Here is a 13917-nt window from a genome sequence, read left to right as displayed (position 1 = left end):
CTGTCACAGTATTCAGCCCGGGGCTCAGCAAAATCCCATGCTGGCAGGTTCACGTACACGCACACGCCCACAGAAATAAAAATGGTAGAAAGCAGGTGTCAGCCACAGCCAACGCCATCCAGATCAGACTTAAAACATCATTGGGCAATGTTTAATAAAATAAATAAAAATACTACACGACACAGATAATGGTCATGTATGGTTTTCCAAGTCAATATGTGGCTGCCTGGATCCTTATATACAGGTCAGTGACCTTGTTTCTATATAAGTTTGACCTCCCTGGTCTAGAGAATCCTGTAGACGGGAGCTATTGAAATTACCACAAATCTCTCAGCGTCTGATTGACTTCCAGCATCTCCGCCAAGCTTTCTGCTACTTCGTCATCGAGGTCGTTTTTGGTCAACCTAGAGAGAGAGGATGTGGTTAGCTCACCCTGGGTGTAAAAGAAAAATGCCAGCCCGTAGGAGCACATAAGATCCCTGAGGTCAAGGCACTGTTTACAGCTTGGCAGAGGCTGGCCAGGAAGGCAAGGCCTGCATTCCTCAAAAGGTAAACCCAAACAGAGGACAAGAATAACAGGGGCCATGGAGGCACTGGAGATGGGCGCCAGCGCAGAATGTCCATTGGCCTTCAGCCAGAGGTGACTGTCCCAGAACATGGGGCAGATCTGCAACCCCATCTTCCCGATCTGGCTGCTTCTCTAGAAAGGGCCCCTCACCACCAAGAACTAAGTGGTCAGATCAATGTTTGGAAAAGGTGGTGAGTCGCCCATGAAGCCAGGGAAGCTGATATGACATGGGAAACTCATCTCTGGAAGGGCAGGGGGACACAGGCCACCCGATTCACTCATTGCTGGTGGGCGGATAGGGAAACAATCTGAAAAAAGGAAGGAAAGCTTCCCAGTGGTTCATGTGCTTTGACTCAATGATCTCACTGAGACTGTGTTTCAAGGTTATTGAATGTAAAAAGAAAAGACCCCATATGTGTGACAATATCCATAGAATCGTCAGCGGTCATAAGCAAAAGGGTGAAGTGAGACACTGGTCTGTGAAGGAATGGACTGTTTTGGCAGCGTGAGGAATAGCAAATAAAAAGAATTCATAGAGAACATGGGAAAACTTGTATGAAGAAATGCTGAGTGAAGAAAGCAGAGCCCAAGGCACAATATACATGCAATGACTGCGGCCACCTGGAGTCAATCTGGCAAGGGCACAAAATCACAAGGGTCAATGTCAATACTGTCCTGCCAGAGCTAAAGGAACATCCCTTCTTTCTGTTAAGCAATCAGTCAGTTCTCTCAGAGAAAGTGCTTTGTAAAAAGGGTTTGTTGGAAAGTGTCTATTACATCAGAACAAACTGTATCAATAGATTTATTTCAAGGCTATGAGAGCCTGATGCTAGAGGCTGGTGCCATAAGTAGGAAGTACAAACTCCAGGTTGGCTTTGATTCATATTATCAAATGAGATAATAAAATACTTAGCACAGTGCTGGGCACATTGTATATGCCATACAAATATTGGCTATTATTGTTATAAGACCCTCATGCTCAGTCCCACTTCTCTACCCAGCCTAATTCCTCCCTTGTGCACTCTGTATTCTTGCCAAAGTGACCAAGCACCATTCCCCACACATGACATCCCACGTCCCACCTCCACACCTTTGCCCAGGCTAGCCCCCAAATATGGAAGGCTCTTCCCTCCTCTTCAGACCCCTGGCCTTTAAGACTCAACTTGAGTACGCCTCCCCAAGACACCTTTCCTGCTTCCCCAGTTGTTAGCCCTCCCCCTATTGTGTTGTACTTATTTGTGTGTTTGTTGTACCCTGGCTCCCCCAGGAGAATGTAAGGTCCTTCACAGCCTTGCTTATTCCCTGTATTCCCAGCACTTGTCACATAGTTTGTGCTTAATAAATAATAACAATGATAGTGGACATTTACAGAGCACTTTAACATTGGCCAAGATCTTTACAGATATCTCATTGGACCCTTATAACAACACTGTGGAGTAGGCGCTATTGTTATCCCCATTTCACAGATGATGGAATTGAGGCTAAGAGATGAATGAATAACTGCCCAGAATCACACTACTGTTAAATGTTCAAACTCGGGATTTCCTGACTCCCAGCTCTACACCCTACCCATAGCACCAACTGCAAGCTTGTTGACTGATATACCAACCCAAATACATGCAGTGACTGTTTGAGAATTCCCGAGACCAGGTCCTCCACACCAAGCTCCCATGCTCCTTACCAAACTATCTTCAGCGAGCTGTTTTGCTGGAGTGCTTGAGCAAGGCTTTTGCCTCCTTCCGTGGAGATGCCATTGAAGGCAAGACTGGGAAAAAAAAAGCCACAAGGGGACATTTCACTAGGGATCCTGGATATTTCTCCACTGCCACTGGGGAAGCCACTGTTTCAGTATCTGCTTCCCCACCAGAATGACTGAATCTTCTGACTGAGGGCAGAAACCTCTCTTTGATCTCTGTGCTCAAGACCTGTGTCCAGAGCCCAGGACAAAGCCAGGGAAAACTTCAGTAAATGCAGGGAGCAGCGCTAGTGCCAATGGCCTCAAAGCACCCTCGAGTTTTTCAGGCTGTCATGTGGCCATATATGAGCTGCAGACCAGGGGAAATTCTTGGGAGGGCTCCCAGGACAAGGCCACTAGGCTCAGGTCCCATCTCCTTCAACCAGTGTAACAGGAAAGCCCAGAGCCTGGAGGCAGGACTAGAGGGGAATTGAGAGTGAGGAGGCCAAAGCTAGGAGACGACAGATGTAAAGGGAGAAGAAGGCAAGCAGCCCTCCACACCTAGCATTATGAAAATGAGAAAGCAGAGATACTGCTTAAGGGGGGGCAGAAGAAGGTAGGGACCCTGGCACAAGCCAATCCCCTGTCCCTCCCCCCACCCCCACCACGGAGAGGAACACGGAATGGGCTTGGAGTGGGGCCTGCCACCTCATCCCCAAAACAAGTTACTCCAGAGCTAGTGAGTGGTCTTAGAAGGAGGTGCTTTGGTTACCTCAAGGTGGATAAGCTGGGGTGATTCCTCAGTGCATCCGCGAAGGCCTTGGCCCCTTCATCTCCTATCTTATTGCCCCACATCCTGCAGGGAAAGAGTCAGAGAGAGTTCAGTATCCCCAAGCCAGGCCCACTGGAACCATTTCCTCTTCTCCCTTAGGGAGACTTCAGCCTTAGCAGACTCTTCTAAGCAGTGAGGTGGGTGTGGGAGGCAGTGTGGCCCAATGGAGAGAGCGCTAGGTTTGGAGTTTGAGGACATGCGTTCCAGCTCCGAAGCTCTGCTACATGCTGAGTGATCTTGGGCAAGTCATCTCCTCGTGTTTGGAGATGAAATGACTGCTTAGGATCACAGAGCGAGCACATGAAAGGGCCACGCCTTGTGACACCAGACCAGAGATCTTCCCAGGACACCATGCATTTTTTTTTTTTTTTTTGGCTAGGCAATGGGGTTAAGTGACTTGCCCAGAGTCACACAGCTACTTAAGTGTCAAGTGTCTGAGGTTGGATTTGAACTCAGGTCCTCCTGACTCCAGGGCTGGTGCTCCATCCACTGCGTCACCTAGCTGCCCCGACCGTGCTGTTTTATACTTCGTATGCACATTTTGATATGAAGAATGCTTATGACATGGAAACCCAAGGAGGTGGGGAGATAAACCCTTCTAAGCCTCTCTACCAGATGGTCCTCTGACATTAGTGTCTCTGAGAAATTCAGCCATGAAGCCATTCCTCAGTGGGAGGGTCTTGTGGGCTTGACAGGAGGGATATGGAGAGACTAGACTGCCCAGCCCTGTCCTCAGGAAGCCTACAGTCCACTGCAGGAAGAATAATGGACACAAATAAACATCACACAATGTAGAGAGCCAAGGGGCCAAAGAAGAGGTCCAGACCACAAACACTGGCGGAAGCAGAGAAGAGAGAGGACTCCTTTGTCTGGGGGAGGTATCCAGAAGTCTTCCTGGGGGAGGTGCAACCTGAACTAGGCCTCAGATACCCAGCTGAAGATTTCTAGCAGGCAGTTATAGGGAGCTGGGTAGCACAGCGGATAGTGTGTTAGACTTGGAGTGAGAAGGACCAGCGTTCAAATCTAACCTCAGACACTTACTAGCTGTGTGACCCTAGGCAAGTCATGTGGCTTTTCTCAGCCTCAGTCTCCACATCTCTAAAACAGAGATAGCAATAGTGCCTACCTCCCAGGGTTGTAGCTGAGGGCCAAATAAGATAACATATATAAAGTGCTTTGAACACCTAAAAGTACAATATAAATGCTAGTGATTATTCTCATGGGGGCGGGAGGTCATGGGAGAGCCTGGGGCTAGATCCAGAGACGCAGGGGCTCCCAGAACAGAGGGAATAGTTGAACTCATGTGAAGTCACATGGCCTGAAACTTGTTCTCCACCCCCCTTCCTAGGTAAATGGGGCAGACACAGGAGGGCAAGGTGACAGGGTCACCGCCAATACCACAAGGATGGCATGAGCATGAACAAGGCCAGGACATTAATGGTCTATATAAATATCAATCAATTAACACATTTATTAAATGCCTGCCATGTGTGCGGCACTGTGCTAAGGCCAACCAAAGCGGCAAAAGACAATCCCTGCCCTCAGGGAGCTTACAATCTAATGGCGTTCCCCAGGATGGCCTGTGGGGGGCCCAGGCCCTATCCTAGAGAGCTGCTCACCTCTACATACATGCTCCTACTCACCCAATGTCCAGGATTGACTTGCTCTTCTTAATAGCCAAGGCCAGACATTTTCCTCCTTCACTTGTTATATAGTTTGCTCCCAGTCTGTGGAGAGAGTTACGACATTTCTGTACATGAAAAAAGGAATGACCCAGAAAGCCTGTGCCCCAGCCTCTATTCTTCTGGTTACTAGGGGATCATTTACTGAATACAATAGTAACCGGCTAACTTAAAGTCAGAAAGCTGCTAGGACACTGGGGCAAAGAGTCCAAATAAGACCTCATCCTCGCTAACATTTATATAGCGCTGACCATATGCCAGGCACTGTGCCAGGTGCTTTAGAATATAATGATGCTGTTAGATAATGGCTAACATGCTAGGAACTGGCTATCCACTCCCCTGAGAAGCCTCTTCATTCTGAATTTTCATGACGCTTCACCAGGCTAAGGGAAGGGAGGAGATGTATCCCACCCCCCCCCACACCAACCAGACACCCTTCCCCATTTCATCTTCTGTCCCCCTCCCCCTCCTCCCCTCCCCCCCGCCCAAGGCAGTTTAACTCACTTCAAGTGTGTGAGATTTGTGCACTCCTCCAGCATCTTAGCAACGTATTTGGCTCCAATGTTGGTAATTTGGTTATTGTATAACCTTGGAGAGAAATCACAGTTTCAGGCAAAACTTTAGGACGTCTTGGCGTGGTCTGGGGGCTTTAACAAGTCAAAAGTCTGTGATGAAAAAAAGCACTAGGTCTGAAGTCAGATGATGCAGGTTCAAATTCTGACTCATCACTTACTACAAGTATAATACAAATAATAATAACAATAATACCTAGAATTTTATAGTGCTTTAAACACTTATTTTTGTCACTTTACCATCAAAACAATCCCAGAAGGTTAGTGCTATTGTTATCCTGTTTTGCAGATGAGGAAACTGAGGCAAATGGAGGTGAAGTAACTGGCCCGGGGTCACACAGTTGGTAAGTTCCAAGGCCAGATTTGAACTCAGGTTTCCCTGGCCAGTGCTCTAACCACTGCGACACCTAATATAACTTTGGGGGCAACATACTTCCCCTCTCAGTCTCATTTTCTTCAACTGCAAAATGAGAGAGCTGACTCCATGACTTCTGAGTTCTCTTCTACCTGGAAAACTAGGATAATTTAAAAATCACAAATTTTTATTGGTCTCTTGTTTTTACTTATTCAATCTCTCTCTCCTCACCCCCTCCCAGAAAACTATCTATTAGGATAAAGAATTTAAAAGAGAAAAATCGGCGAAACCAATCAATGCATCAGAAAAATCTGTCAATATATACAATGTTCCATACTCATGGATCCTCCCCTGCTTCCACGCTCACAGCTCCATGAAGGAGTCAGGGGAGATGTCTTTACACGTCCCTTTTTGGGGCAAGCTTGTTAAGTTCTTTCTTTCCTTCCTTCCTTCTTTCTTTCTTTTTCTCTCTCTCTCTCTTTGTCTCTCTCTCCATTTCTCTCATTCTCTCTTTCTTTCTCTTTTTCTGTGGATACCATAGCCTGGAGTGACAAGGCCAGGGAAGAGATTCCAAAAGCCTGGAGGAAATTAAAATTAACTCATAAATAAGTCACTACTTTTTATTTTGTCCTCTCCCCCGACTGATGCGGATACAGCAATCCCTCTACAACTTGCTGGGGTCATTGATACAGAGCTAGAAGGAACCTCAGAAACCACTCAGTGTGGTCCAGGGACTTGGCCAAGTTCACCTAGGGAATAAGTGTGAGAGGAAAGTTTTGAACTCGGTCTCTCGACCCCAAAGCCATGCTTTTCTCACTACAAAACACCAAAGATGGTCTTCAAGGGTTGCCGTGGTTACAAAAATCGACCCTGTTCCCAGCCCCCCCCCCCCACTTTGCCGGGATACTTCTGGACAACAAACACACAGCCCCTCCTCGGGTGTAGACCTGAAGCAGTTACTGTTTGGGGGAACCTGTCAGAGCCTGTTGGCATGGCCTTCCAGCCCCTTACATGTCATCAAGGGCACCAGAGGAAGACTTGAATGGAGGCATCTCCAAGACAGCCCATTGTCTCCTTCCAGATGCACGTCCTCATCCCACGTGCCTTTCCCTGGGCCATCTTGCTCCTTGACCGTAGGTCAGTGCCGTGGCTATAGACATGAGCTTGGAGCCTCAGATGAGATTGTAGGATTGTCAGGGAATCTTAGACTGCTAGACCTCAAAGGGACCTTGGAGGTCACCTCGCTGCCTCCCCCCATTTTACAGACTGGGAAAACTATGGCCTTGAGGAGGGAAATTGACTTGTTTGGTATCACACAGCAGAATCAAAACTAGAACACAGCTCTCCCTCCTCCCAGGGCAATGTCTTTCATGGGTTGTACCCCCCCAACTGAGGCTTCACACTCACTGTCCCCATCCACACCCCAAAATACATACCCCAAAAATGTCAAAATTTTGTATTTCGTTAGCTCCTCACACAGCACCTTGACGCCGGAGTCGGTGATCTGATTCACACTGAGTCTGAAAGGAAACAGGAAATAAACACAACAGAGAAACTGGTCTGGCCACTTCTTACCAGCCTGGGTCTGCTACCCACAGGGCAGTTCTCTCGGACGCTAAGATACACGACCCTGTCACAGACCCTGAAATACCGTGCTACTCACAGGCTCAAGAGGGGGAAGGGAAAGGAACAGGCACTAACTAAGCACCTACTAGGTGCCCGGCACTGTGCTAGGTTCTTTTTAGAAGTATCTTAGTATCTCACAACCTTGTGAAGTAGGTGCTGTTATTTTATAACCTCATTTTATAGATGAGGAAACTGAAGAAGACAGAGGTTAGTGACTTGCCCAAGGTCACACAGGTAGTGAGGGTCTTAGGTTAGATTTGAACTCAGTTCTTCCTGGCTCCAGGCCCTGCACTCTGTGCCCTATGGTGCCACCTAGCTGCCCAAAGAGCCCCTTACTTTCATTCAAATTTGACCCATTTAACAAGGAATGGGTAGAGAAATGGAGAGAAGGCTGGACTTGGAGTCTGGAAGACCTGGATTCAAATCTGACCACAGACTTGGTGACCTTAGACAAGTCACTTAAGCTCTGTTGACCCATCCAGCTCTAAAACCAGGACTTTCTGATAATGTGGCCAAGGAACCATATCATTCCTGAGTCTCGGAGAGGGGAGGCGACTTGCCTTTGGTCACACTGCGAGTGAGTAGCAGGGGTAAGATTCTAACTCAACTCTCAATCCAGCCCTCTCTCCAGGCTGCCTCAACAGGGATTATCTGTGGAAAATTCACAGACACTCATAGATTCACAGACTATCTGAGCTCCAGCTCAGGGACCTCAAAGACCACCTAATCAAACCCACTCCTTTCACAGATGAGGAAACTGAGGCCTGAAGAGGGAGGAGAAGGGCAGCACAAGCTAGTGCCTGGCCTGGATCTAAAATCTATTAATGTGTCACCCTGGGCACATCTATTCCCCTCTTTTGGGCCCTTGACAGCCTTAACTGCAAAATCGGGCTAAGTTGACCCATTGCACAGACATAACATCCTACCCTGGCTGTCTTCTTGCCATCTGTCCTGCCTGCCTCCCTTCTCTGGAAAACTAGAACCCGCCACCCACTGCTGGCAGGAAGTTACTTCAGACTTTGGTCAGTCAGTAAGCATTTATTAAGCACCCACTATGTACCAGGCATGGTGCTAAGTACTAGGGATACAAAGGCAAAAACACAGTCCTGGCTCTCAAAGAGGTCACAGTCTAATGGGGGAGGTGATATGCAAGCTACTACATATCAATGAGATATAGACCAGATAAATTAGAGAGGATCAATAGAGGCACCTTCCCAGGGGACTTCAACCACAGCTCTGGAACTCCCAGCCTGGGACCTGTGTTGTCCTGACTGGTGAGTGTGTAGCTATTGGTTTCAGCCAATCTTCTGATTCCACTCAGGCCACCATCTTGCCACTTCCCCTCCTGGCATCCGCCCCTCTCTGACCAGTTCTGAAACCATACATGACTGCCACTCCTCCTTTAGAGCACCTGTAGATCAACTCCCCTCTGGCTCCAGTCACTAACCCAGTCTTCTCAGGCCATAATAACCAGGCTTGGTCACCCTTCTTCCACCTAAGTCCTCCTAAATAATAGAATGGAAGTTCCCTGAAGGCAGGGACTAGCTTTCTTTTGTATTTGTATCCCTAGCCTTAGCACAGTGCTAGGCACATAGAAAACACTTTTAAGAAATGTTTTTGTTAATTTATTTGCTCACAGGGCCGTTGAGACAATCAAATGGATCGATGCTTTGCAAACTTAAAACATTCTCTATCAAGGATGATTTTGAACAGGGACTTGAGCCCAGGTGTCTCCTGACTTCTCACTACATCACACATTCCTAAGGCTCCCAGAAATCCTGGATTTGTACACCATAAATGACTTCAGCTAACTCCTTCAAACTTAGGCGGTATCATGCCTAAATCTGTTCATTTAATCTAGGCGTTGCAATGAATAGAGAGCTCGGCCTGAAGTCAGGCCGACCCCAGTTCAAATCTGGCCTGAGTTACAGGTTGTGTCACCTCTTCCTGTCTCAGTTTCCTAAATTATAAGATGGGGATAATAGCACTTAGCTCCCTGGGCTGTTGTGAGCTTCAGTTGAGATAGCTGTAAAGTGCTTAGCACAGAGCCTGCACATAGTAGGTGCTATTATTATTAGGAGATGCTTTCCCCTTCCCTCCACTACTTAGCACTCTCCCTCTGGAGATTACATTGTATGTATTTTGCATTTCCTTATTCGTGTAGGTTTACCTCTTCTCTAATATTATGTAAGTTCCCTAAGGAACTTTGTAGGTGAATCCCTAGTTCCAATCAGAGCAGGCTTTAATAAATGCTCGCTGAATGAATGAATGAGTGAACGAATGAATGAATGAATGAACGAACGAACGAGGTAGCACCCGGCCCAGGCACCCAGAGCTAGGCCCGAGCCCCGCTCTTTGCCCAGCAGCGGGCGGCATTCACCCGGCCAGGGCGAGCTTGGCACAAGGCTTCACCTGAGCACTGTGAGGCGGCTGAAGCAGGGACGCAGCTCCTTCACCCCGTAGTCATTGAGGTTGTTGTTGTCCAAGTCGAGGGCCAGCTGCTTGGGGAAGTGGTGTAGAACGAAGGAGATCGCGCTGCAGTCCGCGGAGCAGGCGTTGCAGTAGGTCAGCTTGATGTAGTTGGCGCAGATGCCCCTGGCGGCCAGCCGGCCCACCTTCTGGCTCTGGGTCTCGTAAATGCAGCGCAGCATCCAGATGAAGGTGGGCATGGCCTGCACTTGGTTGAACTCCCCCGTGTGGGTGCGGGGCAGGCTCTTCAGGTACGAGCGCAGGCTGGCAAACAGGTGCCTCCAGAGAGCCCTCCGCTTCTTGCGCAGGGCCTCGACCGGCACCAGGTGCCGGACGAGCCTCTGCTTGGCCTTGGACAGCAGCCCGCACAAGAAGAGGTTGGTGAACTGGAAGTGGTCGTTGTTTCGGAAGGGGTCCTCCTTGTCCAGGTTGCTCCCCCCAAGGCAGCTCAGCCTGAGCAAGGGGAGCGGGATGGAGGCTGCCCTTTGCCCCCGGGGCGTCCACTCACCAAAGAACTTCAGGAGCTCCCTCGTGCTCACCTTGTCGTCAGCTACGAGGAAGAGGGCCGTGAAAAAGGACTGGAGAGTGATGTGGAAGAACTCATAGGCCAGCTGGTCTCCGACGGGCCCTGGCTCCGGCACCGCCCGGACAAAGCCCAGCTGGAGGTCCCCCTCCTGCACGTCGGAGGCCTCCACCTCCTCCTGGCTGAAGACGAAGAGATTCTTCAACATGCCCCAGTAGGCAAGCCGGCCCAGGGCACACAGCGTCTCCCGGCCCGAGCGGAAGGTCTCCACCTGGCTCCGCGTGTTCCGCTGCAGGAGGCTGGTGGGCAGGGCTCGGTTCAGGTGGGCCTCCGCCATGAGCAGGAAGACGTCCGTGAGAGTCAGCGTTCGGTCGGGCAGGTGATGGGCGCCCTCGTGGGTGCCGTGGAAGTGCTGGAAGCACCTGAAGATGATCCAGCAGAATAAGGGCACCGAGCACAGGCTGCACAGGTTGGGGCTGGCGTCCAGCTGGTTCAGAACTCGCACCTGCAGGGCCCGATCCGGGAAGAACTTGCAGGTGTAGGCCCGCAGGTGGCTGGGGGAGAAGCCCCGCAGCTGCACCTTCTTCCGGATGAGGGCACGAGGAACTTCGACGCCGGTGCGGGAGGTCAGCACCTTCCCCGCGCCCGGGAGCAGCTTGCCCCGGAGCAGGCTGGCCAGCAGGGCCAGGGGGTGGGCGGGCTGCAGCGGGGAGGCCGCGTCCGGCACCTGGCTCAGGTCGAAGTCCGAATGCAGCTCGTCGAAGCCGTCGAAGGTAAAGAGGACGGACTGCGGGAAGCGCAAGAGGAAGGCGAACACGGCGTCAGGCTCCAGCTCCGGGCAGCAGCTGTGCGTGAAGAGCAGGTCCCGCAGGCTGAGGGCCGCGCGCGGGGGAAAGCAGCTGAACGTGCGGCATCGGAAGGGGAAGAAGAATTTGGCCCGGCCCAGCTCCTCCCGCGCCCACAGGCTCTGCATCTTCTGCAGCAGCACCGACTTGCCCACGCCCGCGTCGCCGAAGACGAAGACCGTCTCTCCCTCCCGGTTGATGACTCCCGCGGGGTCGTCCAGCAGGGAGCCCAGGCTGCTGACGCTGCCCAGGCTCTCGTTGCGAAAGTCCAGCAGCTCCATGATGTTCTCAGTGTATGTGTCCGCCAGCAGCATCTCCTCCTTCTGACTGTAGGAGGTGAGGAACTTGGAATCCCGGCCCCACTCGGAGCGCAGCTTCTGGGTGTACCTGCTCACTGGTGGAGGAGTGGAGGGAACAGGACGGGGCAGGAGGGCGGGCGGGAGGGGAGGGAGGACAGAGGGGAGAGGGAGAGAAGGAGGAGGAGGAGGAAAGGAAGGAAGGGAGAAAGAGAGAGAGAGAGATGAGGGCAAACGGTGGCATTTCCAAGAATGAGAAGCTGGCTTCCTCTACGCTGTGCAGGAAAGATTCTAGTATCAGGAGCAGCCTATCGTGATTCAGGAAGAAATTACCTTAACTTTTCACCTAGCATGCATTCTTTTAAAAATATCTTATTAATATCTTGTTTTTACATCATCTTCATATCCAAACGTTTCGACCCTCTTGCCTTACCCAGAGAGCCAGCCCTTGTAAAAATCAAGTCGGTAAGCACTTATTAAGCACCTACTGTGTGCCAGAGACAATGCTAAGGGCTGGGGATACAAGGAAAGGCCAAAGATCGCCCCTGCTCTCAAGGAGCTTACATTCTGAAGAACAAGAAAACATGCAAACAGTTACGTCCAAACAAGCTTTATACACAGGATAAATTGGCGGTGATTTTGGAGGAAAGGCACCAGAATTGAGGGGGAATCAGGAGAGGCTTCCTGGGGTAGGGGGATTTTAGCTGGGATTTGAAGGAGGCCAGAAAAGGCAGGGGGAGATTAGGAAGGAGAGCACGGGGGAGAGCCAGGGCAAATGTGGGCAGATGAAATGTCATGTATGAAGAACAGTAGGGAGGCCGGTGTCATGAGAACACCGAGCATGAGGAAGCCACTTTCAGAGCCCAGCAGGAGATTTCATGCTGGTTCTGAGGCGTGATAAGGATCTACTGGAACTTCCTGAAAGTGGAGGTGACATGTCAGACCTGATGTCTGGGAAGATCACCTGGGCAGCTGAATGGACGAAGGATGGGAGTGGGCAGGGCACGGCATGGTGGGCAGACCCACCAGTAGCTGTTGCAGTGGTCCAAGTGCGAGGTGATGGGGGCCCGCACCAGGGGGCAGCAGCGCCCAGAGAGAAGGGGCCGTATTTGAGAGATGTTTTAAAGGGGGTGTCACAGTGAGACTTGAGAACAGATTGCATATGGTGGGGGGGGGTGGATTCTTTGTAACAGAATAAAAAAGCAGTTTGGCCAACCAGGCCCAGGTATGCCAGGAGATGCTGTGCTGTTCATCTATCCTTTCTGCCTTGGCACTGGCCGGCCCACGGGGCTGGAATGCCCTTCCATGCACAGCTCAAGCACCCCCTTCTCCAGGGAACCTTTGTTGATAGCCCCCCTCTGCTAGCAGCTTCCCTCCCAAGTGACTCTAGGTTCATTGATTTTACACTTACGCAGGTACGTACACAATTATGTAAGACCTTGTTGTCTCTCCCTTAGAATGGAACGTCCTTGTGGATGGGGATTGTTTCAATCTGTGTACCTCTCAGCACAATGCCTGGCATATAGTAGGTGCAAAATAAATGGTTGCTGATTGACTGATTGCTCTGAGGGTACCTAGCCTATGTGGATCCCGTGAACCTTGTAAGCAGGAGTTATTTATTGTATTTGTATGCTCAGGCCTAACAGTGCTTGGTACGCTGTAATTGCTTACTAAATGCTCCTTGCTTGATTGAAAAGGAAAACAATGAGTGTTTCCTAGGAGAGATGACGGGGAGGCTCAGAATCGGGAATGCTGTGGGAAGTCCCAGAGCTCCTGGCAAATAATGCCCCAGTGCCATGGTCTGCCAGCTGGCTCCTTGGCTTACCAGGGTCAGTGTTCACAATTGTTCTGCCCCTCACAAGCTCCGAGGGCGAGAAGCAGATCTCTTCCAGCCACGGCTGCAGATCGACGAACGCATCTGGGATCTGCTGCAGCACAGAGATGAGATACTCACACACTTCCTCCCCTTTGCTCTGAACCAGGTCCAGCATCTTACGGACCTAGAGGTGAGGACAAACAGGCAGGCGTCAGCTTGCCCCCACAGCGCTCTTTGTCTTGGAGAGGCGCCTGGGCACACACCGGTATTGCCTCTGGGTCAGGCCCCAGTTGAGCTGCTACCTGCATCGGCTTGTTGGGCAGTCGAACCTGGGGGAATGGGCTGCCTGACTGAGAACTGAACCGGAGAACCCTAGGAGACTGCTGATCTGAAGGCCACACCTGGGGAGTTTTCTTTTCCCTCCTCATCTCTGCTCTTGCTCTAATGCTATAGTCTTTCCAGGTACAAATGGGGTGCTCAGGGAAATATTCACCAGCTTGGACCACCCTCTAGGCATGGTGCTGGTGAAGCGTCAAGAGACAAACGGGCCTGATTGATGCCTGATCATTTTAGCAATGACACCATGCATCCTTACTCTCCAGGGACAAAACGTACACCAGCCTAAGGGGGACAGAGGACAAGACCAGCAGGGCCACAG

At 50.6% G+C, this 13917-nt stretch overlaps 1 protein-coding gene across 7 annotated transcripts in view; it reads right to left on the bottom strand.

Moving 5' to 3' along the window:
- LOC114050520 (nucleotide-binding oligomerization domain-containing protein 1-like) overlaps positions 1–13917 on the bottom strand; it is a 51231-nt gene that overhangs the window by 8446 nt on the left and 28868 nt on the right. For 6 of the 7 annotated variants that reach the window (XM_027872282.1, XM_027872280.1, XM_027872284.1 and 3 more), the window contains 8 exons: positions 13269–13443; positions 9723–11541; positions 7121–7204; positions 5262–5345; positions 4719–4802; positions 3016–3099; positions 2250–2333; positions 321–404 (listed from right to left, as the gene is read on the bottom strand). In XM_027872282.1, the coding sequence (XP_027728083.1) occupies positions 321–404; positions 2250–2333; positions 3016–3099; positions 4719–4802; positions 5262–5345; positions 7121–7204; positions 9723–11541; positions 13269–13443 (2498 nt within the window). Of the gene's footprint in view, positions 1–320; positions 405–2249; positions 2334–3015; positions 3100–4718; positions 4803–5261; positions 5423–7120; positions 7205–9722; positions 11542–13268; positions 13444–13917 lie in introns of those variants that run through there. The other variant, XM_027872286.1, reaches the window with a different exon arrangement.

This window comes from Vombatus ursinus, unplaced genomic scaffold, assembly GCF_900497805.2.
Source record: "Vombatus ursinus unplaced genomic scaffold, bare-nosed wombat genome assembly UNPS02014799.1, whole genome shotgun sequence".
NCBI lineage: Eukaryota > Metazoa > Chordata > Mammalia > Diprotodontia > Vombatidae > Vombatus > Vombatus ursinus.
The sequence above is the reverse complement of the archived record's forward strand: the minus strand, read 5'-3'. Positions and strand labels throughout refer to the sequence as shown.